The 24,338-nt window shown below is 43.5% G+C and overlaps 10 protein-coding genes across 10 annotated transcripts; 6 read left to right on the forward strand and 4 right to left on the reverse strand.

The window, feature by feature from the left end:
- Positions 1 to 58: 58 nt before the first annotated feature.
- EAF02_011375 (uncharacterized protein) lies at positions 59 to 1,955 on the forward strand (the record flags this gene model as incomplete). Its single annotated transcript, XM_038907422.1, has 4 exons — positions 59 to 188; positions 254 to 354; positions 410 to 610; positions 672 to 1,955. The coding sequence occupies 4 exons, from the start codon at positions 59 to 61 to the stop codon at positions 1,953 to 1,955; spliced, it is 1,716 nt and encodes a 571-aa protein (XP_038752902.1).
- A 416-nt stretch (positions 1,956 to 2,371) lies between these two features.
- Positions 2,372 to 4,019, reverse strand: EAF02_011376 (uncharacterized protein; the record flags this gene model as incomplete). The annotated part of the gene is made up of 2 exons (XM_038907423.1): positions 2,372 to 3,585; positions 3,698 to 4,019. The coding sequence occupies 2 exons, from the start codon at positions 4,017 to 4,019 to the stop codon at positions 2,372 to 2,374; spliced, it is 1,536 nt and encodes a 511-aa protein (XP_038752903.1).
- Positions 4,020 to 4,880: 861 nt separating this feature from the next.
- On the reverse strand, positions 4,881 to 9,549 carry EAF02_011377 (uncharacterized protein; the record flags this gene model as incomplete). Its single annotated transcript, XM_038907424.1, has 3 exons — positions 4,881 to 6,244; positions 6,322 to 9,215; positions 9,266 to 9,549. 3 exons carry the CDS (start codon positions 9,547 to 9,549, stop codon positions 4,881 to 4,883), a joined length of 4,542 nt encoding a protein of 1,513 aa, XP_038752904.1.
- A 314-nt stretch (positions 9,550 to 9,863) lies between these two features.
- Positions 9,864 to 11,343, forward strand: EAF02_011378 (uncharacterized protein). Its single transcript, XM_038907425.1, has 4 exons — positions 9,864 to 10,150; positions 10,210 to 10,372; positions 10,432 to 10,639; positions 10,696 to 11,343. The coding sequence occupies exons 1-4, from the start codon at positions 10,073 to 10,075 to the stop codon at positions 11,177 to 11,179; spliced, it is 933 nt and encodes a 310-aa protein (XP_038752905.1). The 5' UTR covers positions 9,864 to 10,072; the 3' UTR covers positions 11,180 to 11,343.
- Positions 11,344 to 12,922: 1,579 nt separating this feature from the next.
- EAF02_011379 (uncharacterized protein) lies at positions 12,923 to 13,203 on the forward strand (the record flags this gene model as incomplete). Its single annotated transcript, XM_038907426.1, is given in 2 exon segments — positions 12,923 to 12,970; positions 12,982 to 13,203. 2 exon segments carry the CDS (start codon positions 12,923 to 12,925, stop codon positions 13,201 to 13,203), a joined length of 270 nt encoding a protein of 89 aa, XP_038752906.1.
- A 431-nt stretch (positions 13,204 to 13,634) lies between these two features.
- On the forward strand, positions 13,635 to 14,595 carry EAF02_011380 (uncharacterized protein). Its single transcript, XM_038907427.1, has 3 exons — positions 13,635 to 14,038; positions 14,090 to 14,145; positions 14,214 to 14,595. The coding sequence occupies exon 3, from the start codon at positions 14,214 to 14,216 to the stop codon at positions 14,508 to 14,510; it is 297 nt and encodes a 98-aa protein (XP_038752907.1). The 5' UTR covers positions 13,635 to 14,038; positions 14,090 to 14,145; the 3' UTR covers positions 14,511 to 14,595.
- Positions 14,596 to 15,779: 1,184 nt separating this feature from the next.
- On the forward strand, positions 15,780 to 16,202 carry EAF02_011381 (uncharacterized protein; the record flags this gene model as incomplete). The annotated part of the gene is made up of 1 exon (XM_038907428.1): positions 15,780 to 16,202. One exon carries the CDS (start codon positions 15,780 to 15,782, stop codon positions 16,200 to 16,202), a length of 423 nt encoding a protein of 140 aa, XP_038752908.1.
- Positions 16,203 to 17,144: 942 nt separating this feature from the next.
- Positions 17,145 to 18,691, reverse strand: EAF02_011382 (uncharacterized protein; the record flags this gene model as incomplete). Its single annotated transcript, XM_038907429.1, has 3 exons — positions 17,145 to 17,812; positions 17,886 to 18,185; positions 18,283 to 18,691. The coding sequence occupies 3 exons, from the start codon at positions 18,689 to 18,691 to the stop codon at positions 17,145 to 17,147; spliced, it is 1,377 nt and encodes a 458-aa protein (XP_038752909.1).
- A 1,672-nt stretch (positions 18,692 to 20,363) lies between these two features.
- Positions 20,364 to 20,719, reverse strand: EAF02_011383 (uncharacterized protein; the record flags this gene model as incomplete). Its single annotated transcript, XM_038907430.1, has 2 exons — positions 20,364 to 20,472; positions 20,556 to 20,719. The coding sequence occupies 2 exons, from the start codon at positions 20,717 to 20,719 to the stop codon at positions 20,364 to 20,366; spliced, it is 273 nt and encodes a 90-aa protein (XP_038752910.1).
- A 623-nt stretch (positions 20,720 to 21,342) lies between these two features.
- EAF02_011384 (uncharacterized protein) lies at positions 21,343 to 24,172 on the forward strand (the record flags this gene model as incomplete). Its single annotated transcript, XM_038907431.1, has 2 exons — positions 21,343 to 23,720; positions 23,779 to 24,172. 2 exons carry the CDS (start codon positions 21,343 to 21,345, stop codon positions 24,170 to 24,172), a joined length of 2,772 nt encoding a protein of 923 aa, XP_038752911.1.
- Positions 24,173 to 24,338: the final 166 nt, after the last annotated feature.

Genomic DNA, 24,338 nt, shown 5'->3' on the forward strand with positions numbered 1-24,338 from the left:
TTTTTCTTATGTCTTTAGTGAGTTTTCTGTAAATCGAAAAAGATAAGTCAAAGTCAGAATGAAGGTCTCATATCAAGTTTCTCTGGTTGTTGGGTTGGCGAGTGGCGTTTGGGGACAGGCGGATAATGCTTGGATTCGGGAGCAATGGGATGCTATTATTGTGGGAGCTGGACCTGCGGGAATCGTTGGTATGTATTGAAGTTTTTGTTCTTGAGGGGATATAAAAGTCCATTTGTTGACTTTTATGTTATAGTTGCATCACGACTTTCGGAAGCAGGTCTCAAGACTTTGTTACTTGAAGGAGGTAATCAATCTTATGGAATCACAGGTGGAGATTTAGACGCAAGAAGACCGGTTAGTTTCTACCTTCTTAATTGACATTGACGAGTAATTTTCTAATTTGTAATAGGAATGGCTTAGTGGTACAAATCTCTCCCGAGTCGATGTACCTGGACTTTATAAATCCATTTTTGCAGATGGAGGAGGTCTCATGTGTGGAGCAGAGGTAAATGCTTATGGAGGATGTACCATTGGAGGAAGTTCAGCTATCAATGCTGGACTTTTCTTTGAACCTCCAGCTTCGGATTGGGACTTATACTTCCCTGCTGAAGTAAGTGACGAATTCTTGTTCTTCCAAAATCTAAGTATTCATATGTTAACCCAGTGTCTAGTGGAATTCGACAAGCATGGATGCTTCCATTCAACGTCTGTATGATACTCAACCTTCTACCAATCTTACTTCTCAGGATGGCATTCGTTACCTTCAAACTGGATACGATGCTGCGAGAAAATGGTTGGTTGATGGATTGGGTTACAAGGACGTTGATATCAATGCTCAAGCCGACGATAAAACTGAAGTATTCGGCTATCCAATTTTCGATTATGACAACGGTCAAAGAGGAGGTCCCGTTACCACATATCTGCAATCTGCCCTTCAACGCAGTAACTTCCGTCTCCAAAGCGGAGTCCGTGTAGTAAGAGTTGAACGCGATGGAGATACCGCTACTGGAGTCACAGCCTTGATAAACGGTGTCGAAACTATCGTCTCAACTACACCAACAGGAAGAGTAGTTTTATCGGCTGGCGCCATTCAAAGCCCTTCTCTCCTTATGTACTCCGGAATCGGTGATGCAGAAACCCTCTCCAAACTCTCCGCTGCAGGAAAACTATCCCCAAATCTTACCAGTGCAGAGTGGATAAACAGCACAGCAATTGGAGCCGGTCTTTTCGACAACCCAAACACATTTATCGAACTTCAAGGTGATTCCATAGAGTCCTATACTTATTCCTATGACTCCCCTCCAGCCGGCGACAAAGCTCTCTATCTCGATTCCCGCAGCGGTCCCTACTCATTCGCATCCGAAACCTCCGTTTTCTGGACCACAATCGCGCACGCCGACGGCTCCATCGCAGGTCTCCAAGGAACCATCGATTCATCCGGCTACTCCGACTTCACCAACAACACCATCACCCTCAACGTCTACGGAACCTCGGGTCTCCTCTCATCAGGTAAAGTCATCCTAGACGATAACTTCATCCCCAGCCCCAGCGACGACGTCTACTACTCCAATCCCCGCGATGCCCAGGACATCGCCTCATTCATCCACACGCTCTTCTCCGCCCTCCCAAACTCCGGTCTCACATCCATGAACATCCCGCAAACCGCCACAGAAGCTGAAATCGAAACGTACATCACCACTTCCTCAGCATACGCACGAGGAATGGTTAATCACTGGTCGTCGAGTTGTCGGCTGGGGGGCTGTGTCGATGCTAACACCACGGTTATGGGCATGCAAAATGTACATGTGGTTGATGCGAGTATCTTGGCGCCGGTGACGACGAATCCCCAGTTTGCGGTTATGGCGGCGGGAGAGCGTGCGAGTGAGTTGGTTCTTGCAGTTGCGGGCGTGGAGTGTAGTTTCTGCGTTGATAATGATGAGTGTGAGCGCGAGTAAGGAGGTTCTGGGAGTGATGAGAAGGGTGTGGGGAAATAGGTCTAGGTGGATAGAGGATATGGACGAGGAAATATTAGGGATAAATGGATGGGAAGGCGTTTGGAATTGAAATCCAATAAGGGTTGGATTTATATACTCTACTTCTCTATAGGAATATATATTGGAGTGTGTTATGTGCCCAGGATGGGTGTACGACTGAGTGTTAGATACAGACATTTATTATAATATAATAATCAATACCTATCAAAATACAATAATCAAAAGTCGATGCAGGATCAGGCTTGAATGTATCTTTTCGATCTATCATAACAGTAATATCTGCCATAGTGATTCCAAATGTGTTTTCCACCGATTGCCGAAACCCATTTCCATCTAAGCTCTAATTGTCTTTCCACTCATTGTATCCAACAAACAAATCAATTCCTCCTCTGATGAACCAACCTCCCATTCACCCAAACTTTCATGGTATTCCGATCATCTCCATTGAAAACCCACTTTGCAACTTTCTCATCCCAATTTTCCCAGCCAAAAATATCGACTGGTCCTGTTTGCGAAACATCTACTTCATGAGTTTCCTCTTGTCCTTCCCACTTGCCTTCCTTTCGATGCATAAGAGGTTTTCCCAACCCAATTAATTGCGCATCCCACACCTTCCCAACTTCAAACCCACCAATCTTTTCCTCCATCCCCACAACCTTCGCCCCTCCTCTCGTAGCCAAATACAGTACTTCAGGCACACTCAACGTATCCCTTTCCTTTCCGATTCCGTTTTCCAATCCTCCGATCCCAGCAGAAACACACCGACTCACACAACTTGCTTCTCTTGCCGCCGCCAACACACTCGCGCTAAACCCTCCACTAACATCCGTTCCCAGTCCCACATTCAATCCTCTATCTATCATCCATCGCACCCTCGCCATCCCACTAGTCAACGCGCTATTACTCACAGGACAATGTGCAATACCGCTTCCTCTCGCTCTAATCAACGCCGCTTCATCCTCTCCAATGTGCACCGCATGCGCTAAAATTGTTTTCGATGTTAAACACGAATATTTATCATACACATCCGTATAACTATCACACTCTCGGAACAATTCCTTCACCCAATGTATCTCGGAGCGATTCTCCGAAATATGCGTTTGAATCGGAAGATCCTTTTCCCGTGCAATTTTCCCCAAAGAACTCATCAATTGCGGGGTACAACTTGGTGCGAAGCGCGGAGTCAAAATAGGCGTGATGAGTTTCCTATCGGGATCGATATTTTCACAATGAGAGATGCATTTATTCGTTCGCTCTAGACTTTGAGTAGCATCGTCGTCGCGGTAGTAGTCTAGATTGGCGCCAGAATCGCTATCCATACAACAGCGTCCGACGAGTGCTCTCTGGCCTTTTTGCAAACAGAGATCGGCGAGGAGATTGGTGGATTCGACGTGGATAGTAGCGTAATAGGCGGCGGTGGTTGTTCCATGAGAGAGCGTACGTTGGATTACACGAGAATAGATAGCGCGGGCTTTGGGGAGAGCAGAAAGAGAGGCTTCGAGGGGAAAGGTGTATGTATCTAGCCATTCCAAAAGAGTGGAGGAGCCGAAGAGACCCGAATTGGGATATTGGGGGGCGTGGATATGTGTATCTGATGATCTGTTAATCGGGTTCGTGATTTTCTTCTTTTCTTTCACAACAGATGTTTGTATATCATTCCTCGTACAAATGAACAACAAAGAGACAACAAAATAAAAACATACCAATAAACCCCGGAAAGAAAAATCGTTCCTCTCCATGTTCTCCATGTTCATCTTTCGAAGAACCCACATATTCAAAAATCTCCCTTTCATCATCAACATCCGTATCCCAACCCAATTCCCCTACATCCTCTCTTAAATCCCTTAGCTTTCCAGTACCATCACCACTCAAAATCTTAACAATAACTCCATGTTCATCCACAAACACATACGTGTCATGTAGAATCTCTAAATCCGTAAGGGTTTTACAGTGGACAAATGTCCCATGAAAAACCTGTCTCTTGATGGATGATTTCTCTGGTGGTGACGACGAGGAGGAAGTCATGCTGGGCGTAGAGGTCATGCTATCTCTGGTTTTGGAATTGCAACTCTCAATGTATTCTCAGCGAGTAACTCTCTGAAATGTCGCTGAGAACTTGTCTTGTTTGAGGTGATCAGGCGTTAGTTGTAAGGTTATCTTAATGTTAAATTGTAGGATGTAAAATCTGAAATCTGTAATCCTCATTCAAAACTCCAATCCTAGAATTTTCAGACCAAAATGAAACTTCCAATGTAGACAAATCTAACAAGCAAGTAAATAAGTAGTGTCTTTTGAATTGAAATCTGGGGATTCAAACTCTTATATAAAGGTGTCGTGTCTCTTCAATGTTTGTTCTCACGATTTGTTTGTCTGTGGATCATCAATGATAAATATTTCGGCCGTCTCCGACACCCAAAATCAGCCTATCGGAAGCCGGCTCTAAGCTTGAAATCCCACCGCCCAGGTTCACGGGATCAGACCTAGACCCCCAGCCTCCATAAACTCTATGTACCTAGGTAGATATCGTTATTCTCTAGTGAATTTGGAGGCTCATTAATAATTGTCGTGAATAGGTAGCCCACTTTGTATAGCCACCTGGGTAGTTACTTATCCTTACCTATCAATCACATTCACAATAGACATCTGCAATCACAACAATATCAAGATCAGATTTGTAAGTATTACCTCAAGTTAATGGTTAAATATTTGAATAATATTCTCTCATAGATGCAAATCTTATGAACAGATCATTTCCCATACCAATATATGCTTGGGTATATCACCATCATCGTCATTGCCATCAATGACCTACACCAAAACGCCCTGCAAAACTTCGCTGCAACGACCGCAACGAGTGCCACACCAAACCTCATACAGAATCATGAACTAAATACTAGCTCTTCTCGGTGCCATAGTTCTCCTCAAGGCCTTCTTCTCCTCGGTCTCATCAACAAGCGGAAGAATTCCCTGATCTCTCATTTTCGCCAGATACTCTTGTCCAAATTTGTATCCCACCTGATAAATTTCATCAAATTTACCAAAATCTAGAGTTCCATAATCGTCAATTGGAGGTCTCATATATAGACATCCTGGAGTTGTCTTTGCTCGTTCTAGGGCGTCGACGCTGGATACATATGCTAGGCGTGCTTGGATCTCAGCCAGAGTAGGAGGGTTTGGGTATGATGAGAATGGATTCCAACGATTCGCGAATGCCCAGAATCCAGAGAGGGAGTCGCCAAAATTCTGTGGCATGTTATCATCAAGACTGCCAACATCAATAGCAAAGATGATGTCAGCCCCCAAGGATTTCATATGAGAAACTGTTAGGTTGTCCACGTATCCACCATCTAACAACATACTGCCTTCATCACATAGTGGCGGGAGAAGTCCAGCAAGAGACATGGATGCTCTTACGTATCTCCATGCGTATCCACTGGTGTGAATTTCTGATCGACTCTTACTGATATTAGTTGTATTGCAGTAAAACTCGAGCCAGAAATCTTCAATCTGAGTATTGCCAAAAGTCTTGAAGATACCACGATTAAACTCATGACCAGTGGTGTAAGAAGCAGATGGATATGTCAAGTCCAATGCAAAGCGCCACATACTTGCCATGCGACCTGAGAATTTCTTCGCGCGTCCATACATTGGAACAACGTCTGCGTCGCGAGCGTATAATGCACCGATGAAGGATCCAATAGAGGTTCCTCCAATGATATCGATGGGAATTCCAGATTCTTCCATAGCTCTGATTATTCCAACCTGGGCTATACCGCGTGCACCACCTCCTCCAAGCACAAGACCTATAGATTTGCCACAAAGGCGTCTAGCAATTCGATGAAAGTCGCCTTTGAAGGGAGTTTCTGCGGAGTAGAGTGGTGACTGCCGTACGCGACGAGATGTGTACTTCTGAATTTCTGCTTGAATCACTTGTACTCGCTGTTTCAATGCGGTTCCAAATTTCCTTGTTTGAGGATGCACAGGAATAGGACTAGTTCTAAAGTCCATCTGAACATGATGATGTCCACCATTGATCCAGACTCGATTTCTAAGCCAAGCTCGAGTCACACCAGGCGAGGAGAAGCGGTCTGTGTGCAATAATACCAATTCTTTTCTTGCGGTAGTTTTCATTCCTAATAAGAATCGTTCGTACTCTCCAATCGCAGGCGAACCATCTGCTATACCTATTAGGAGAATACAATCAGCTTGGCTGATGCAAGTTTGGGTCCAAGGCGAGTTCACGTTTGTATCTAGAAAAAAGTGTTAGTGATGATCTCAGGCGGGGATGTGTATGAATTTTAGCGTTTAGAGAAAAGGTGTCACTGACCGGCAATATACAAAACCAACCCATACTTCTCCTCAAGATCAGCAAGGTATTCTGAGAGTTTAAGCTTCCCCATACGACTGAAAGCATGTCTACCAAGATGATTAAGAATAGCAGCTTGGTTGAGAGAAGTTACACCATTCGGTGCCCCGATTTGAGTCAAAGCATTCATTAGACGACTGCCAAATTCGACCACAGGAACTCCAGCAGTGACGGGAAGTACAGCAACAGTGCGAAGATTGACCGTCGAAGATACCTTATCATTTGTGGCACCGGTGACTTTCTCTTTAGTTTGCACGAAGACTGGCTCTTCTACCAAGGCTCGCATACGGGATGCGATAATCTTGGAAATCTTGATCGTGATACCTGGATGTTCTTGCGCAAGACTATTGAACAGTGTCTTGGGAAATTTGGCAAGTTCGGTATCTCGAATCGCATGAAGTGTAGCGGGTCTTACGGATTCTGTCATAACCTCCAGTTCTCCAACACTTTCGCCTTGTCCATACTCGCCAATGACTTTCATTCCAGCTTCATCATTATTGACTACAAGTCGAAGTCGGCCATTCAGAACAATATAAATTGCATCGCTGTCATCTCCTTGATGGTAGATAACTTGTCCAGCGTTCACTTGCACCCATTCAAGTGCAAAGTCAATATGTAGGATCAATCTGGGCAATAGGCTGGTAAGCCGTTTAGCCATAGTTAGAAGCACAACTGGATACTTCTCGACGATTCTTTCCAATGAAGTTCGTGGTAAAAATCCTACGTAAACATCTGTTTTTGCGACAACATCAATGAACGAGCGATAAGAAGATATGGTACCGATGTAGCCTGCAATACCGCCTGGCTTGATAAGCGCTAGACTTTTTCGATCTGCGGATTTTCGGTTTTTACCCTCGTGCCCTGAAGCATTAATTCCTGAGACACGCGATGAACCAGTCTTGGTCCTAGATAGAGAAGGCATTGGATCATTTGCATTCTTGTCGGCCGAAGAGTGTCGGAAAGAGCTGCCCAAGACCATAGAGTCTGACTTCTCGTCAACAGGAACACTAACGTCTAGAAACCCATCGATAACGTAATAAAGTCCGGGATTTCTTTCTCCTTGTTCCACAAGGACTGAGCCTTTTGGAAAGTAAACAATCTCGACTTCATCCTTGAGCTCTTGGGCGAGGCCTTGCGTACTTGGATAGCCACCAGCACTAACTCCACCAGATGTCACTGATTCGGTGTCATCTACAGAACCTTCGTAGGGGTCAATAAGGCCGAAGGCATTGCTAGTAAAAGAGTTGCTGCCGAAAATTGCCTTCTGACGTCTTTGATCATACGAAAGCAATCGAGGGGAGCCTTCGACAGAATCTGACATACGTAGGGCATTTTTAGTGTTTGTAAGACCAATAGCTTTGAAAATACACTCCAATATGGATTTTCTGAACATGCCATCTTCATCAATGGATTCTTGACGGTGAAGAGGAACTCGTGCATTCATTGGGCCATTGAACGGGTTTGATGTTCGTTGAGAAAGCGGACTTTGAGCATCATGATGCCATACTTGAGGATTAGAACCTTGAGTTACGCTTGAAGCAGGTTTCCTACCAGCATGACGTGACATCTGAATATTTGTAAGAAGATCTCCGGGGCTTGGACTGACGGCAGACTCTCCACCAGGTGTTTCAAACGTCTGTTTGGACATCGACATGGACCCTCTGACTGACGAAGCATGCATTGTAGCCTCTTTTCTAAGGCTATGACTAGATCTTCGCCGTCTTCCAGCCCCAGCGTTATGCAAAGCAATACCTTTGCTACCTTCTTCAGCTCCAATTCTCTCCTTTTCTCTTATAAACTTCTCCTTCAACCGCTTCAATGCATCGCCTCGGAGGAAATTTGGTAGTTCATAGGTTGTGTACTTATTCATGTGCTTTTCAGTGCGCAGAACCTCACTAGTTAAACCAAGATAAGAGTGACCAGTCGCAAGAGTGACTCTTTGCAATCTCGTCAAAATGACCTGAACGATATGTGCTGTAGCTTTAGGGTATACTCTGGTTAATCGACGAAAAGCGCTAGCAGGAATTATAGCAATAGTGGTATCAACTGTAGCTCTGGCCACAATATCAGGGTGCACAGAAGTTGTATTTAATCTCTTAGGCCTAGGTCGACGTGGGTAAATGTCGGCTGCAGCGTCTAATGACAATGGGGGTATTCTTCCATTAACGGTTGTCGAAGAAGCACGACGATTCCTATCATCTCTTTGGCCATCCTGACTAGGAGCCCCGTATATTGGACTTGTGGGAAGTGATGGAGGAGCATCGTGGCTATATTCCTGATGATCAGGAGTACCATTTCCATCGAAGTCGTCATCATCAGAATGTCTCAATTTGACATCTTCTGTAAAAAGTGAAAGTATAGAAAAGAGAGACGACATAGGCGCACCATTTCTAACCTCATTTAATAACTGGTAGCCCTGATGCCCACTACCTCGGTGAAGGCCAGATCCACTATCTGAATCTTCTCGTTCGTACGACATAGGATCGGTATCCGATCCACGTCCCTCTCGAGCCGACTTGACAAAGATTTCCACTAATCCATCAACCACTAGACAGAATCCCTTCTCCTCCTCAAGGTTCAAGGTTTCACCAGCTATGAGCTTTCTCGTTTGCATGGAGCGTGTGAGTTCGTGGAAGACTGGGCGTTCCAAATAACCAAAGATCTTGATGGCGCTCAGAAACTCATCCAGGTAATTGGAAAACCCTGACTTTGATCCTTCATCTTGCGTGTCTGGATAGAGGTCTATCTGGGGCTCCTTTCGCTGAGGTTCCGGAGGTAATCGAGAATACATATTGAGAAATCGATATCTTACGAACCAACTCATGGTTGACATAAATGCTACTATGATCAACATTCTAAAACAAGCAGTTAGCAAACACAGTATAGTAAATCGAGTGGCACATACAAAGTAGTGGCATTCATGGTAAACGTCAAGCTAGTTGAGAACAGCGTAAAGAGGAAAGTCGGCATTGTAATTGTCGTGAAAGTTATAACCCAGTACAGAATTCCAGGAATCACTCTGATGAAGAACATGATCATTTTTCCAAAGACTCCAAATGTTGATCCTGCCACTGCAACATCTGTTTGGTTTGTTGGTATACCAGTAACTGATGCCATGGCTGAAGCTATTGTCGAGTCCATGGAGCTCACAGAGCTTCCCACAAGGGAGGGAAGAGTTTCAGAAGACATGATTCCGGATGAGAAGATTGTAAATTATCTAGCAGAATCGGCTGCTATTCATAAATACTCCACTTTGGCATATCGATAAAGATTCCATAGTTTGATACGGCCAATAGTTGTTGTTATGGAAAAACAATCAATCGATCAGATCACACATAGACAATCGAGTGACAGGGAACAAATTCATGAAGCTTCAGGTAAATCCAACAAGGTTATGTAAGACATTCGATACTTAGACGTCATCGCACCAATCAAAAGTGTCCAACTCTTTTTTTTACTTAGCGAGACCATCCCACCACCACCGGCCCCTCTCCAAATCCCCGACCGAAAGATTGTGACTCTTTCAACCTTAGAGCCTTGTCAACTTGGGGAGAAATCTATCACGAATTTGAATTTGTACAAAGAATAACAATATCTACATAATTCACAACATCGGATCTGACATCTAAAGAAGCTTCTCATATTCGGCGACGAAGCCAAACAAAATCCTTCAAATTTTCACCTCGCGCTCAGCCGCGCAACAATCGCAATCATGTCTCTCACAAACTGCCGTTTCTATGAAGAAAAATACCCCGAGATCGATAGCTTCGTCATGGTGAATGTCAAGCAGGTATGGAATCAGAGGCGCACTCGAAGGGATAGGGTAAATGCTAATCTCCAGCTTCGCAGATCGCAGAAATGGGTGCTTATGTCAAGCTCCTCGAATACGATAACATCGATGGCATGATTCTCCTCTCCGAATTATCTAGACGTCGTATTAGAAGTATCCAAAAACTTATTCGTGTTGGACGTAATGAGGTTGTCGTTGTTCTCAGAGTCGACAAGGAGAAGGGTATGCAGAAAATTGTTGAATGTTATTTTGTGGCGGAAGGCTGATCTGGTCAATTGCAGGTTATATCGATCTTTCCAAACGAAGAGTGTCACCTGAAGATATTGTAAGATGCGAGGAACGATACAATAAGGGTAAAATGGTTCATTCGATTATGCGCCACGTTGCCGAAAAGACAAAGCATCCTATCGAGGAGTTGTACGAGAAAATTGTTTGGCCATTGAACAAGAAATACGGGCATGCTGTTGATGCTTTCAAGCTCTCGATAACGTATGGAAACTCCGAGCCACCTGGATTTTATATATGTAGTACTGACGTCAAAACAGAAACGCCGAAACTTGGAATGATGTCGAATTCCCTAACGATGTTGTCGCCGAGGAATTAAAATCATATATTGGAAAACGTCTTACACCACAACCAACAAAAGTCCGTGCCGATGTCGAAGTTACCTGCTTTGGATATGAGGGAATTGATGCCGTTAAGACCGCTTTAAGAACTGCTGAAGCCAGAAACACCGCCGATAACCAAGTTAAAGTCAAGCTCGTATCCCCACCACTCTACGTTCTCACAAGTACATGTCTGGAAAAATCCGTCGGTATCTCGACTTTGGAAGCCGCAATCGTGGACATCAGAAAGAACATCGAAGCCGCAGGAGGTGGATTGATCGTCAAGATGGAACCCAAGGCGGTTACTGAGAACGATGATGCTGAATTGCAAGCACTCATGGAGAAGAGAGAACGTGAAAACGCCGAAGTTAGCGGAGATGAGAGCATGAGTGAGAGTGATGAGAACCAGGTCGAGGTTATGTAAAAAGGTTTCATATCAAAGGGGATATTAAAAGCATTCAAAGGTATTCTAATTAAGCCAAAATACTAGGTATTGGTTTATAGATTTGTTTGCATTGTAGGCGCATAATAGAGCAATAATAGGTTCTAATATGCAAATAACGACCAATCAAAAAGAAGTTTTCACTATTCCATTCTCATGTGATGAAAGCAGTGTATAAAAGATTTAAGAGACGCGAAGAGGGCAAAGAGGGCAAAGAAGTTGCAAAGCATCTTTTGGAAGTTTCCAGATTAGGCATCCGAGAACTTTTGACTTGGTCCGCTCAGATGCATAAGTTTAGAATATTGCTCGTTTTCTCATAAGACTATGTAGTAGCTCGTCTATATATCCATTTTGGATGTTCATAACTACAGCTAGTTATTAGGGGTTATTATATACTTCTTTGTCTGCACTGCGTGGTGGGCTTCGAGATGGAATGGATTTCCGTGCTTGTATCAGGGGAGTTTTTTCTTCCGGGCAAAAAAGGATGGCAGAGGAGAAGAGCTGTAGGAGTCAGAAGGAAAGTCATGATGATATTTCCTTTATGGTGTGATGTGATTCTTTGTAATGAATGCGAAAGTCGCATTCTGATGCACAAATAGTGCTTTGAATAGTCGTTACTCGAACTTCCTCTTCGCAAAGGTAGGTAATAATTCATCTTTCTACAGTCATTTATATTCATTTTGGCATGTAAATGATTCTTTAAATAGTCATTTAAGCTTGGATGTAACAGTCATTTCATACCCATTTTGATAGTTGGGTGACTGGAGATAGCCTTCATATCCGTGGAATATCATTGCGTACCTATTTTGACGTACTATCAAGTCTTTCAGTAGTAGCATTATCCATAAAGTTCCTGTCGATGACTGAGAATGGTGGCTATATCGGCGGAAGTGTCATTTCGTATGCTTTTGATACCTACATAAATTATGCTCATAATTCCTGCTTAGTGACTGGAATCATTGTTCCATGCCCAGCTTGACGCATCAGCAGCACTTCAAGTGAGAATTTCACTCATAAATTCATTCTCGATGACTGATCCCATCACAGTGTTCTCTCACACTCATTTTGACACATGAATCATAAATCAAGTGTGTATATACTAGGTACTCACAAAACCCTCTCTATGACCGAAAATGCTATATTCAATCATACGTTTTGCTATTTCCAAGTGCATAAGAGGCTCAAGAATCCCCCCTTTTCCAGAACCTTTCTTCTTCACACAGTATATCTTCTCGATAGCACCGGACATCTCTCCGCTGCCAAATCTCAAGAACTCTGGTCTACCCTCCTGCCTCTATAACGTATACTCTGACAACTCTGGATCTCGTTTCAACAACCAAATTACATCAATAATCTACTCTACACCAAAAACGCATTATTCTCGGTTCTCTATCTTGTGTCAATACCCTTTCTCAACAAACTCCTGCATCGAATCTCTCTACACATCCTTCGCGAGTCTGCCTTCTGCTCTGTTTCAACACTTTACATTAAGCGAACACTTGGTTCTTTTTTGATTATCAACCCTTGGTACGTATCGAGTTTGAGAATAGAATACCACAAGCTGATATCTGATCTAGCAACAAGTCTAGAATTGCCGCTACAAGGTGTACTTACTTGTTTCAACATTCAGCGATACATATTTCATCGTACGTGGCTCTCTCGCCTACAGGCAGTCAAGAACGAAGAGCAACTAACATCAACGAACTTAGATGTGTTATCATAATTATGTCAAATTTACTTGCACCCCTAGGCACCAAGGTGAAACATTTCAAGGTATATTCAAGTGGGGCTATACGCAATGTGATGAATTAGCTGCCGCGGGTCGAGGGGACTCTTGTTTCAATAAAAGAGAACCAACAGATGCAGAGCGAGGGGAACTCCGGACTATCCCTATGAATTGCAGATTCTGCGAAAATGAGGACGAAGCAGTAAAGGAACGGGCCATATTGAATTTCGGAAAGTTGGGACAGACAGCCGAGGAGAATATCAAAGCATTGACGGAATAGAGAGTGAGTTCGGACCGAGAGCGGATTTGAGGATATGTATGCGTATAGGATAGAAGGATTTCACGGATGGGAATAGTGGCGTTTGACGCATGGAAATAATAGATAGCCTGACTTTTAGAAAATATGAATTTGTCTCACCACATTTTTACGCTTCACAAATGAACCTTCAGATATTCATATTGAAAATCCGTCTGTATGGCTCGAAGTGACTGTTTCTTGCTGCTTGAAGTGTCATACCATATGAATTTCCACGTATGAATCACCTCAGATGGTAAGATTAGTCAAAAGCTCCCTCCCTCTCAGTGACTCGAAATAGGATTCATACCAATGTAGATGCATATTCATATTCTTTTGGCATATGAATCATGCTTCAAATGATATTTCCAGTCATAAAACCATTGATAATTGCAGAATTTAGCGCAGAATCTGCCTCTCCAATTTGCTCTTAAGGCTCGAGGTTCCTCGAGTTGGGGGGTTTTTTTTCTCTTTTTTCTCTACACAACACTTTCTCTTCATACAACAGAACATAATTTGGACAAAAAGAGATACATTCGCTAGCGAAATCAACCCTGAAGGTACTCGACCCAGCTCTTTCTCGAATTCATAACTCAATACTATCTATTCTACGTCGATACTCTGTCCCTCAATCTAGTTTTACAACAACGATCTATCCTATTCGACCCCTCTTCTCTACGTCAGCACTCTAAACTTTCCAAATACTCTGATTCTACAGTCCGCAATTTCAGAACGGTCTTGACGTTGCACAAACACCTTCGACATTACTCCATCACTCCACATCACGCGAACACTCTGTTCTACTTAATCCAGCATACTTGTATGTATTGAGCTCTGATACTGGCATATCACAAGCTAACATACACTGTAGTAAGTATCTGATCTACGATCTCGAATTCTATTGCTTTGTCTATCAAAATATACATCGTAAGTGGCTTTCTCCTTTCATGGATAACATGTAGTGACCGACGATAGCTAATTACAATACACGCTAGATGTGTAATTGGATTTATGAAATTGGTACCTGTTGGCCGGGACACGCCGCTAACCAACAGCCGGCCATTTTCCCAACCGATCGTAAGAAGCAATGCACTGCCGCCGCGATTTGGGGCGAAGATTATTTCTGTGACGATGTCGATACCACCGGCATCTTACCAACAGATATTATCGTGAAATCGAAAGAATCAATCAGGTCTGTCAAGGATGCGTGGAGAATCTCAGAGTACATCTGGAAGAACTCAGGACAAATATTGCTGATGCGCAGCAGAGTCGCGAGGACTGTAAATGAATAGAGGAGGGATTTAAAATAGGTGTACGTGTAAGATAGTAGTATTCCACATATGAAAAAACAAGCATTTGATGCTTGAAAATATTAGATAGCCTGACTTTAGAAAATATGACATATTCATAACAACTTGCTCTTTTTTTGCCAATGTGATATCACTGTTAGACTGGAAAATGCAAGCCAACAATTGTGATGGCTAGATATGGCTTACCCCCTGAGCCCTTCAAATTCCAAGTGAAAAGATATATAATAGTCAGATATATTGATTCATAAGAAGGGGGGTGACTGTATATTAGAAATGTGGAATGATGAGTAGGGCATTTCTCCCGTTAGTCAAATATGTATATGAATAATCTCTTCATTTTCCATCATTTGAGTAAGACTCCCACTCAACTATTGAATTGTCGCTACTTGACTATGCAACTCATACTTATGCCTCGCCCTTTCTCTCTCTATCGGTTCCAGCTCTTCAACCTTCTCAACAATCCAAATACCTTAAGCATTCAAACATACAATCCTCAAACAACACATATTGTTCAGAACACTTCAGGTGGGTACCGGGAATCTGGATTTTGGAGTCCACACAATAAGCTTATACTGTATAGCTATCCAAATATCACACTTTCGATTCTCCAAACCAAACTCCGTACCTTGTTGTACTTTTCATCGAGTGCTTGATCCTAAGTGAGTATTCTGTTCTATCTAGAATAAACTTCGGTGTGTACTACGTTGTGGCTTTTGGTGCATATAGTGAGCTGACAATCATTACACACAGAAATATCAGCGATTATCGAGTTTAATTCTTCGTTTAGTGTCCAGTGATATACATCACATCGTAAGTAATGATTTTACCAATAGTCCACCCAGTAACTGACGAATCTAGATGTGTGTCAAGAATTACTCGGTTGTAGATGCAGCGACTGGCACATGTACGTTGGATGGGAAATGAGAGTACGAGATACATGGGTCTATCTGTTTGCGATACTGCCAAGGAGAAGAAAGTAGCACATTGCGAGGAGTACAAGTGGATAACTTTCACTGAAGGGGACCCGGCTCGGATTGCCGAAAACATGCGACGTCCATGTATCGATTGCTGGAAGAAGGCGACACAGGGCTGGCCAGTGAAGTCTCACAAAAAAAGGCTAGAGGAAGCAGAAAAGGAGCGAAGAAAACAAGTTGAGAAATTCTGGGAAGGACAAGGACCGAGACGCACGAATCTGGGGATGCCTGCACGCGCAAGACAGGAAGAACTTAAAACCCAAATGCACCTACAAGGATGCAACCCAGCGCACCTAAAGAATCTCCGAGCCAGATTATAGCTAGAAGATATGTATGTGAGTTACTTGATTTGGAAGAGAGTGGTGGAAGAAGGGAAGAGGGCTATAGAAGCCGGGCAAGACAATCAAGCCAGATCGGACAATCAAGCCAGGCAAGACATTCAAGTCAGGCAAAACATTCGAGCCAGACCGGACAATCAAGCCAGGCAAGACATTTAAGCCAGACAGATTTTGCAAAACAAATAGAAAATGCAAGACGATTAGAGCATGCCAAGGAGGACGAACGCAGAAGACCAACACAAGATGCAAAACAGCGAGTAAATAGCGAGAATGATAGAACCAAGGAACAACTTGAGCGGGAACACACCACGGAGATGTCAGCGAGAATGAAGCGAGAGCGAAAGAATTCAGAGACAGCTTGAGCGGGACTACACCGCGGAGGAAGCACGGGAAGAAGCACGACGAATAATGGCACGTCTAAGGGGAAAGACTGGAGTCCAGATAGAGGAATATTCTAGACACATTGCTGAGCTTGGGGATATCGTTGGAAGATAGCAACTGTATAGTAGGAAATCTTAGAGAAGCCTGATTTTTAACCAATAATATGTAATTCCATCATACTATTGCATTTTCTCTTGATATGAAATCTTTGTAATTTATTATTAGTATCAACTTGATTGATAAGTATAAAGTACTTACTTAAGTCTCTTGTAATTGTATTCGTTCTTGATTATTATCAATTATAGAAAAGTTAGAAAGTATCGAGTCGATTTATATACTCACTTACTAGTAAATATTATCCATATATAAATACACATCGTAAGATACGAGGAATATATAATCAAGAACTATCTATCTATCTAGATAATTTATCTTACTCTTACTCAAACTCGTTGAAATAGAGAGAGAGAGAGAGATTCATACATATGTCATTACACCCGAGGGAAAAATACCTATCATAAGAGTATCTATCTACTATAATAAAAACTATAAATATTATCAAGCACGTCCACGGGTATACATACAACTTGAATATATAAGGACATAATACTTGTATACTAGCAACTATTCGACTCATTTTTGCCCATACTACTTGGAACTGTAAGTCAACCTTATCAAAGATTGTGAGGGTAAAGAAAGTCATTATAATCATCAGTAACGGAATACATGTTATCCAAAACGTTGCAAAATAAGACATCAACAAGATATATTGCCGACATAATAACACACCCCTATAATCAACCTACAACATATATGTAATGAAACACCCGCATAAGCCCCATCCATACCATATCATACCATACCATACCATGCCATTCAACTACCAATTTCACCGCACTTCGCACGCTGCACTCGCAACCCCCTCATTTATCATAAAACTCCTCACCGTGCGCTCCCGTCTCCTGACCAATCCTCTGATTATTCTGCGTATTATCTCTCAAATTACCATTCGTACCTCCCACAGACGCAGCACCCGTACCAGCCTTCAAAACGCCTTTCTTTCCATTTTCCACAAGGGTTCCTTCACTATCTCTCTTATTCCTATGCACTGATCCCTCCCCACCATGAATACCAACACCATTCCCATTAGCAAATTCATCCGCATGCATCCCCCCTTCACTCAACCCCGCAAATTGATCATTCGGATTAGGTGGGGCAGGACTATCACTAAACGGTCTTCTCTTAGTCCCATATTCTTGTGGCGCCTTGAAATGATTTCCGTTTCCATGAACCTGAAATGCACCACTTTCATCAAGTTCTCTACCCACCATCCCCTCACTCGCGAAACTGACTCGATTTTTGATAGCTTGAGCTTCTGGGTCAAACACTTCGCCAACGCGTCCTGCGTCTTGACCTGGGTTTGCAGTTTCGTATTCGAGCATCTTGATGAATTTGTAGAAGCCAGATGCGAGGATGGCGCCGAGAATAGGTCCGACCCAGTAGATCCAATGGTAACCGCTGAATTGACCGCTGACGACTGAAGGGCCGAAGGAACGGGCAGGATTGACGGATCCGCCAGTGAAGTAGACGCCTGGGGTATGGTTAGTTGTTTGTTGAGACGAGGGCTGCGTGTCAGAATGTTTGAATTGAATTAAAGTACATACCGGTAAGTTCAGCAATGAATAGAGCAAGACCTATACCAATCGGTGCAATAAAGGTCCCTTTATGTTTCTCAGCTGCAAGCATAAAGATCGTAAAAACTAATTCAGCAGTAAGGAACATCTCGATAAAGAGACCTCGAACAATCGATGTGCCGCCTCCTAAACTAGTGGTGAAGGTTATGGGACCAGGAAAAAGAGCAGAAACAATAGCAGCTGCTGCTATGCCACCGAGTATTTGAGCAAAGATTAAAAGAAGACCCCGCAAATATGGGAGAGCTCCGACAAGACACATGCCATTGTGACCTATATTTTATTAATGCCATTCCCTGGGAGTCATTGAGGATGGGAAGAAACAGAGTGAAGATTCTTACCGCAGGGTTAAAAAGGCCACCGCTTATACGGAAGAAAACCCATGCATTAACTGCTAGAGAGAAACCAAAACATAAAGATATATAAAGAAGTTGAGCTGGATTGCTTGGTGTTCCGACGACGTTCGAGCTATTGGCCGGCGATGCTAACAGAGCTACTTGGGTGCCTGAGAAAGCAAATAAGAGAAAGAGGGTCGTTCCCGCGAACTCTGCCATTGTTGCCACGAAATGATTTCGGGTCTTATTGTGTAAGTGAAGCCATTTATGAGCGTTTTTGAGCGGTTTTGTTGTGTAACTGACTGTATCTGGTATCCAATTAACGAGAGGAATTCGATTTGACTTCAATGAATCTCTGCCGGCATGAGGCTTTCGCGACCTTTTGCTGTCGTTGAAAAATGGTAGTACGAAACCACCGCCATCTCGAGGCTCATTGATATTCATGATGACTAGTTGAGTCGACGACGAATTGAATGAAGAACGGCAATGCAAATGGGTATAGAATGGGAATTAAAATAATAATTGAGTCCTTATGCTCATACAAGTAAATGTAATGAGCAACGAAAGAGGAATGTAATGTACAAAGAGAGCCGAGGGGTCGACTTGAAATAAAGAAAACCCCGCACCGCCGAGGGAGAGCTCCAGATCTCGAACTACAAAGCAACAGCATAACAGGTTTCGAATGGATAACTCTCCCCCCCCCCAGCCCAGAATAACATATACGTCAGACATACGAAGTCGGGGACTTCATAGCATAAAAAGGGTAGTTTGCAGATTTTACTCCTTTGTACCGTAAGACAATCGTTCGTTAAAGACGGGAAGGAGATCAAGCCACAGCGGGATATATGCACTGCGGGAAGATGATGATAAATTATGACATTGTGGCAGACGTCGTCCTCACCCAAAGGCAAAACTTGCAATTTGATATGTTAAGATGGACGTAGCTAGACGATTGCGACTTGAAGAAAGCTAGGTTTATGTCAAGCCAAGTGATGGCTCAAATAATCTAGGTCATTGAAACAGGTATTGAATGTCTGACAGACTTCACAAACGGAACGGAAACCCTACAAAAAGCATTGGAAAGATACGATGAGATATTTCAACGGCTCACGATGCGTCTAAACTTTCCATATAGGACTTTTGGAGCAGTGAAGGGTCGAGCACGGATGGGGGCTTGATGTGGCGAAAACAATTGCTTAGAACTACCGAGTAATGAGTGCCACGTCGATGAATGGTTGTGAGGGAGAATTCCACATCAAAATTTAAAGCTGTACTTGGGTATTTGAAGCCTTGACTTTGAAGTGCTGCCAGAGCTAACGAGTTGCTGCTGCAGATGAACTTGATTGTCTTGATAATGTAGCCCAGTTGACGAGTTGATCGAATCAACATGTATCTAATAACATACCAAAGGACGCGCGATTAGATTGTGTGTAATACAGAGAAAACAATATCCTGTTTGCGATCTGGGAAGATTGGAGAAATCCGTTGGCAGTAAATGAAACATCTTGTAAAATTCTCCTCGTAGTCTGGTTAGGAGACGACAGAGACATATTGAAAGTAGGCTTGGAAATTTTGTCGAGTGCCTGTCTGGAAAGCAGAGAATGTAAATGCCTAACATGAAAGGCACAGTATATCTTTCAATGAAAAGGGGTTCATTCTTTAGAATCCATTAATCTCCTTCATTCAGGAATGGAAGATATTGGCCAATTTTCAAAGGATTCGACAACAAGTGTTCGGAGTGACTTCCGCAAACGATGTAGAAGTATTGATTGGTAAGACCGAACTGAGGGTACATAGAAGCGAGAAAGAAGCATGTGTGGGTACGTAGGCAATAGCAATAACTTTGAGTGTGATATTCCAGACATCGTGTATTATGTGAAGATATATGAACGACCTACTAGAAATTTGCGCAGGTACTCCGTAGACTTCAAACTCCTTTTCTGTAATAATATTCGATAAATTCATTCACGGTAGGTAGGTACCGGGGTGGCTCGGTAGGTGGCTCGGTGGGTGGCTCGGTGGGTGGCTCGGTGGGTGGCTCGGTGGGTGGCTCGAGTGGGTAATAATCGTGTGAACACAGCCACACGAATTTCCTCTTTCGATCAAGTTGATTTGATTAACCCGGTGGTACATCGATGACATACATGGATGCCATTAATTTCAATGAGACACCCAGTTGCGGGTATCGATGTTCACTGGTACCGGTGAGCTCATTGATGTTCATCCTTGTTACTCCATTTCAGTGTGTGTAACAAAGAATTCGAAGATGGTTAGGGATGTATGTGCATGTGCGGAGTCGTTTTCATACCTTTGCTGCACCTCTTTGTGTTGGCATGGCTCTTGCTTTGCTGGCAAGAGAGTACGAATGAATATCCGTCGCAAGTACGAGTTGTTGAGTTGAGTCGTGGAGTTGGAGTTGGAGAGTAGGAGTTGGAGAGTAGGAGTTGGAGAGTAGGAGTCGTCGAGTAGCATGATAAGCAATAGCGATTAGAGGGTCAGAGTGGTGGAGGGGGTAGCACAGATATATACATATATATATATATACCTAGATACTAGGTAGGTATATACTGATAATATATTCAATTTATAATAACAACAAAATAATAATATGTTATATCAAAAACGATTGATTTACATAAATGAATAAATAGAGAATTATAACTCGCCATATCATTCTCTCTCTTTGTTGCCTAGCTTGTCGTTCGTATTGTAATACCCGTGGACCGTACCTCGTGAATTCCTGAGCCACAGACCCCCTCCCCTCCCTGCCCTGCGTGAACTAAAAATGCGTGATCGTCACAGACAACCTTACTGATTCATCCCGCTCGCCTACCAACTTTCTTGTGGCTCAATTCCGCTGCTGGTATCCCAACCCACGACAACTTTCACCACCTCCAACTTTGTTTTGCCCCCTTCCCAGCAACAATTTTGTTTTGTTAGTCTTTTGCAGCAAAAGTATTTTACACAGGTCCTTTTCCGTCAAGTCGGATGCGATCAAGCTTGTCCAAGATCCAGCTGAAGAGCTGAAGGTGTTGTATGTCGGCGCTTTCGAGTTATTTAAGCTTTTGAAATTCAAAAATATTACGATACCCATCATGCGACCTCCAAGAATCGTGATCATTGCTGCTTTTCTCCTTACTACTTTCTTTCTCACATTTTTATCTCTGCGGTCCTCTCATTCACCGCAGAATGTATCTGCTACTGCCACTACTCCAAAATCCGGAATACAATCGTTATTCTCCTTCCGAACTCCATTTTCGCTCTTCCCTCCCAATGCGATTATAACTCTTACGAATGATAACACGACTGCTTTCCTAGCAAGGCCTGCTGCCTTTGGACCTTTACTTCCCAACGAAGGATTAAAGGGTCAGTTATGGATAGGAAGTGGATTTGGGGATGATAGCATACGACAAGGTCCTGTTGCCTCTGGGGCTGAAGGCGAATTAGGATGTAGTGATGTGCCAGGTTGGGTCGATAATTTTGCAAAGTCTGGCGCGGCAGAAGGAGCCAAATCTGGAGACGATAAATCTGCGACGACTGCAAGCAAATCGAAAACAAATAAAAGGGCAAATGATGACGATAAAGCCTTCATCGATGGCACGTCGAGTAGTTTTTTAAAAGGCAAACATAATGCTGGAGAGCCTTCGGCTGATGATGGTACCGACGATTACCTTCACCACCCACTATCTGGATCAGCAGTATCAAAACATATGGACCAGCAACCCAAAGATCTCAAGGCAAATCATGCAGATATTCAATCTATACAGGAAGGTGCGGAAATAGCTGGCAAGGTTGTACTATTGAGTCGTGGAGGCTGTGGATTTTTGGAAAAAGTGAAATGGGTACAGCGTAGGGGTGGTATTGCTCTGATTGTTGGTGATGACAAAAGTGGCGGACCACTAATTCAGATGTATGCTCGAGGTGACACATCAAATGTCACTATTCCAGCTATCTTTACATCGCGTACTACGGCTCATCTACTCTCTTCACTCATAGGCCCCGGCACCTTTATGGAAGATGCACTGGATGAAAGTGGAAAGGCGACATTGAAAGTCCAAAAGAATGACAAGGCCAAGAAAGTTACCAAAAAGAAGAAGACGAAGGAATCTCAGCCCGCATTTACAGCCACTACAGCTACACCCAAAGCTACGAAGGCGGGTCGAACAAATCTGAAGAAGACGACTAAGAAGGAGTCTACAAAAGTGAAAGGCGAAACCACAATAATCGAAACGCAGAAGCCAGGGTGGTTCAAATCGTTGTTCTATGGAACTGGTGGACGAAGTTCGGTAAAGGATAGTAGTCGGCCGCCGAGCAGCGGTCAACTTGATTGGGTTCTTGTTGACGATTGGAAGGATGATGATAACGCTGGCACGAAAAAAATATCAACCGCCAAACTCACAGGTCAAGAAAAGGCGGATGCTGATAAAAAATCACAGCAAACTAGCAAAGGTGGAAATAAGCCTGCATCAGGTGATGATTTTGTGATTGGTGTACAGGATTGGCGTGATCCAGATTTGGTAGGGTCATCTGATAGCAAGAACTCGAAAACAGGTATTGCAAAGACGGACGGGAAGTTTGATGCAGATCAGGCAAAAAATCAATCGCCGCAGCCGACAAAGGCAGGAAAAAAGAATTCAGGTGGTGCCACACAAGAGACTGAAGCGGCGCCCAAACTGCGAGGAGGAAGTATTACTCCTGGCAGTGGAGAATATGCCCCTAAACTTGCGTCGGAAGTGGATAAGACCAAGGCCAAGGAGACGACTGACAAGTCAAGCTCATCTGGTAGCAAGACAAAGGGTATTTTGACAACTATCTTTGGTGATGATGAAGAGGACTTTGAATTCCTCGCGTCAGGATCAAGCAGTACGGGCAGTGTTGATATTGATGATGAGAATGAAGATGATGATGACGAAGAGGATGAGGAAGATGGTCTTTGGGTTACATTGACACCTACCAGCGGAGCCAGTCCATTCCTTGACACCTTGTTAGTATTAATTGTTAGTCCACTTGTCACTTTGACCGTGGTCTACGCATTACTACTTCTGAGATCTAGAATAAGGCGACGTCGTTGGAGAGCACCGAAATCGGTTGTCGAAAGATTACCTGTCAGAACTTACCAAACCATCAATACGCCTGGTAGTCGATCTCCAACGATTCCATCCCCAACTAGTTCTTCAGCATCCACCCCACTTCTATCACATACAACACCAGGTAGACCTCGTCCGAGATCACGCACAACAACAGGGATTCCAGAGCCTGGAGATATTGCTCGAGTCAATTCAAATCCATTACAAGTACCACTACTCACGGCACCTCAGCCTAATGAGCACGAGAAGAACGTTGGATCACCTAGTCAATGGAAGAAATATATGGGTAAGCAAATAGAGTGTGTGGTTTGTTTAGAGGAATATGTGGATGGTGTCAGTCAAGTCATGAGTTTACCTTGCGGCCATGAATTTCACGTGGATTGCATGTACGTGCCCTTTTCTTCACTCTCATCGTCTACAATTTATTGACAATTTTCTCTTTAGAACACCCTGGTTAACTACTCGCCGCCGGACATGTCCTATCTGTAAAGGCGATGTCGTTCGTTCCCTCGCTCGAGGATCACCTTCTTCTCCACGCTATGAAGCGTATCATGATGATGACAGTGATGACGATATACAAGCTCAAGCAGCAGAAACTGTAAATACTGCCTCCTCGTCTGCACTGCCCATCTCCCGCAATCTTGAAGACGAGATTGAAGGAGATCTAGAACGAGGAATTTCTCCTCCGACACCAACTCGCGCTGGCAGACCTAGTAGACGAGGAGAAAGTTGGAGGAGTATGTTGGTTGATAGCTCTATGAATTTGTTGAGCGGGAGTCTAGCCTCTCAATCGAGCAGTAGAAGTCCTAGAAGAGGGGAGGAGGACAGGAATCGGTAATTAGGTCCTGAGGGAATGAATAGTACAATTTAATGATGAGAGAAGTGGGGATAGGTGGGAGGGGCAATGGAGTCAAGCATGGGGAAGTAATTTATGTACTAGGTAATCTTGAACATCACCACACCTGTTATTGGCTCGCCACTGCGTTGGCAGTAGGTGTAAGAGG

The sequence above is a fragment of the Botrytis sinoallii genome (genome assembly GCF_014898435.1).
Source record: "Botrytis sinoallii strain Bc 23 chromosome Unknown BSIN_031, whole genome shotgun sequence".
Lineage (NCBI taxonomy): Eukaryota > Fungi > Ascomycota > Leotiomycetes > Helotiales > Sclerotiniaceae > Botrytis > Botrytis sinoallii.

Excerpts from the sequence above, each read along its gene's own strand:
- EAF02_011378 (XM_038907425.1), top strand. The coding sequence starts at position 10,073 with ATGTCTCTCACAAACTGCCGTTTCTATGAAGAAAAATACCCCGAGATC. Across the intron at positions 10,151-10,209 it reads TCATGGTGAATGTCAAGCAG|ATCGCAGAAATGGGTGCTTA; the intron begins GTATGGAATCAG and ends CCAGCTTCGCAG. Across the intron at positions 10,373-10,431 it reads CAGAGTCGACAAGGAGAAGG|GTTATATCGATCTTTCCAAA; the intron begins GTATGCAGAAAA and ends GGTCAATTGCAG.
- EAF02_011380 (XM_038907427.1), top strand. The coding sequence starts at position 14,214 with ATGTGTAATTGGATTTATGAAATTGGTACCTGTTGGCCGGGACACGCC.